Consider the following 2,146-nt stretch of genomic DNA (forward strand, 5'->3'; position numbering starts at 1 on the left):
AAATCCTATTCCCCAACCTCCACTTCCTCACTTCCAAAAAGTTAAAAACTCCGAACGTATCCCTTTCAGCGTGAAACATCAGAAGAATTCGGGGAGGAGATGGGTGGGCGAGGTTTGGAAAGGGACATTGAGTGTTTCTCGAAGAAAAATTAGAATTAAAAAAAAATCCCAGATTCATAAACTTTATTTTACTATTTGGATTTTTTTTTTAAATCGAAAAAAGTTAAATATTAATTGGGACTGCAGAATTAAAAATTTCGAAATTGTTTATTTGGGGCAAAATCGTATTCTCCTATATCGAAAACAGAAATCATAAGAAATTTTTGAAAAAAAAAAACCTAAAATGTCGAAATGGGTGATGTTCACACGCTTTAACCTTCGCCGTAGTTTCTTCCATTGTCCTACTTAAACATGTTTACAGTATTTCTAAATTTCAGGCAATTACAAGGTTTAAAGAAAGAAGGAAGAGAATGAAAATTGTCGTTCCGGAGAAAATATCGTAGAAATCTTGGGAATAGTTTACTTTTTATATTTCAGCTTTTGCTTCGTACAAAAATTCAGTGAAATACTGACGCAATACGTCTAACGCACAAACGACTTAACTTATGAACACTAAAAAGAATTTTGGCGCGTAAGTATAGCTATCTACCTGATGGAATCAGTGAAAAGTTCTTATTCTCCCGCGAAAATGATATCACGTGATATCTTTTTCGCGGGGTTTCGAAAACTAACTTATTTATTGGCTGTGTTATTTAAGTTTTACAACTATTTTGCTCACGTGGATTAGAGAGGAGGAGGATGCATTCAGTTTCCTTGTCAATGACAGCATGGTTATCCACTTCGACATTCAACATGCTGCTCCGGTTACATATGAATCGCACGATGAACATTCGGGCTTTTTTCTTATTCAGTTTAAATAATCTTTGTACGGACAATTTGCACTGCTCAATAATATAAAGGAAGACGCAGAATATTATACGAAGATAAATTTCGATTTATTTATTTTCTTACATATTCTACAGGAACCGTCCTCCCTTACCAACCACTTCCGATTCGATTCTGTAAACATTTATTTTTTAGTAACACTGTTGATTTGAAACGAAGACATGATTGTAAAAGGAATATCGCTTAAAACTATTAATTTCACCGTAAACATTTCTATACACTTGAAATAATAACGAGGTCAATTCAATGGACATGCATTAATTCACGCACGGACACTTGTATACCATACTAATGCTTGTTTTTGTGTTCTCTGTCTGCTACGTTTACTGCAAGGAATACTATCTGGTAAATATTAGCTGTTTATGTACATAAATACATATACGAATTCACCACTGACTGTCCTTGCTGGAGTTTGTTTACCTGCTAAATTCAAGTAGTAAAAAAAAAATGACGGAGTAAGTTGCATGGGCAAAGTTAATTCATTGAAATAGCGAAACGTTTGGTGTGCAAATGAAGCCCATACAAAATACAGTCGAGTAAATGAAAAAACTTAAACACGCTTGCTTAGATAAAAAGAACAGTTGCTACATTATATAGATTTTATTGCAGTTATTTATTTGAAATCTCTTCAATTGTAGATTTGGTGAATACATTAGAATAACCTCTACATTTTGTGATATAGTTACCACCGACAACATGTTAGCTGACCCTATGGAGACTGTCGGACATTTGAGTTTCACAACTCGATCAAAGCGTCTTAGAATTTGTGGTGATGGTAGTACCTACAATCATCGACATAACGATGTTAGAGGATCTGGTTGTAAAACTTTAGAATTACAAGGTGTTATTGATCTTCTCAAACAATACGATGACTACGAAGGTGGCGTCAACTGCAGTATTTGCGGTAAGTCAGTTTATTTTAGCTTATCGTTCACATACACACTTGCATATTTGCTGTAATTTCTTTTTATAAGCATGAATTCTGGTTTAAGCACTCTATATAACCCCTCTGAATTATCAGTATATTTGGTTAATGTTTACTTGAAATTCACGGTCACCAAAACAAACAAAGAAAGGTGTAATAATTGTAAAAAAAAATGGGCGGAGATAAAGAATATGCACACACCACCCGTTTTAGGCGTAACCCTAACCCTACCTACCTGGTGTGCGTGTTCTTTACCTTCGCCAAAACAGGTGTATT

General features: G+C 34.6%; 1 protein-coding gene across 3 annotated transcripts in view; it reads left to right on the forward strand.

Moving 5' to 3' along the window:
• The first annotated feature begins 432 nt into the window (after positions 1 to 432).
• LOC106883847 (uncharacterized) overlaps positions 433 to 2,146 on the forward strand; it is a 14,092-nt gene continuing 12,378 nt past the window's right edge. For all 3 annotated transcript variants that reach the window (XM_052970047.1, XM_014934985.2, XM_014934986.2), the window contains exons 1-2: positions 433 to 631; positions 1,584 to 1,849. In XM_052970047.1, coding sequence (XP_052826007.1) covers positions 606 to 631; positions 1,584 to 1,849 — 292 coding nt within the window. In that variant the 5' untranslated portion in view covers positions 433 to 605. The remainder of the gene's footprint in view (positions 632 to 1,583; positions 1,850 to 2,146) is intronic.

This window comes from Octopus bimaculoides, chromosome 8, assembly GCF_001194135.2.
Source record: "Octopus bimaculoides isolate UCB-OBI-ISO-001 chromosome 8, ASM119413v2, whole genome shotgun sequence".
NCBI classification, from domain to species: domain Eukaryota; kingdom Metazoa; phylum Mollusca; class Cephalopoda; order Octopoda; family Octopodidae; genus Octopus; species Octopus bimaculoides.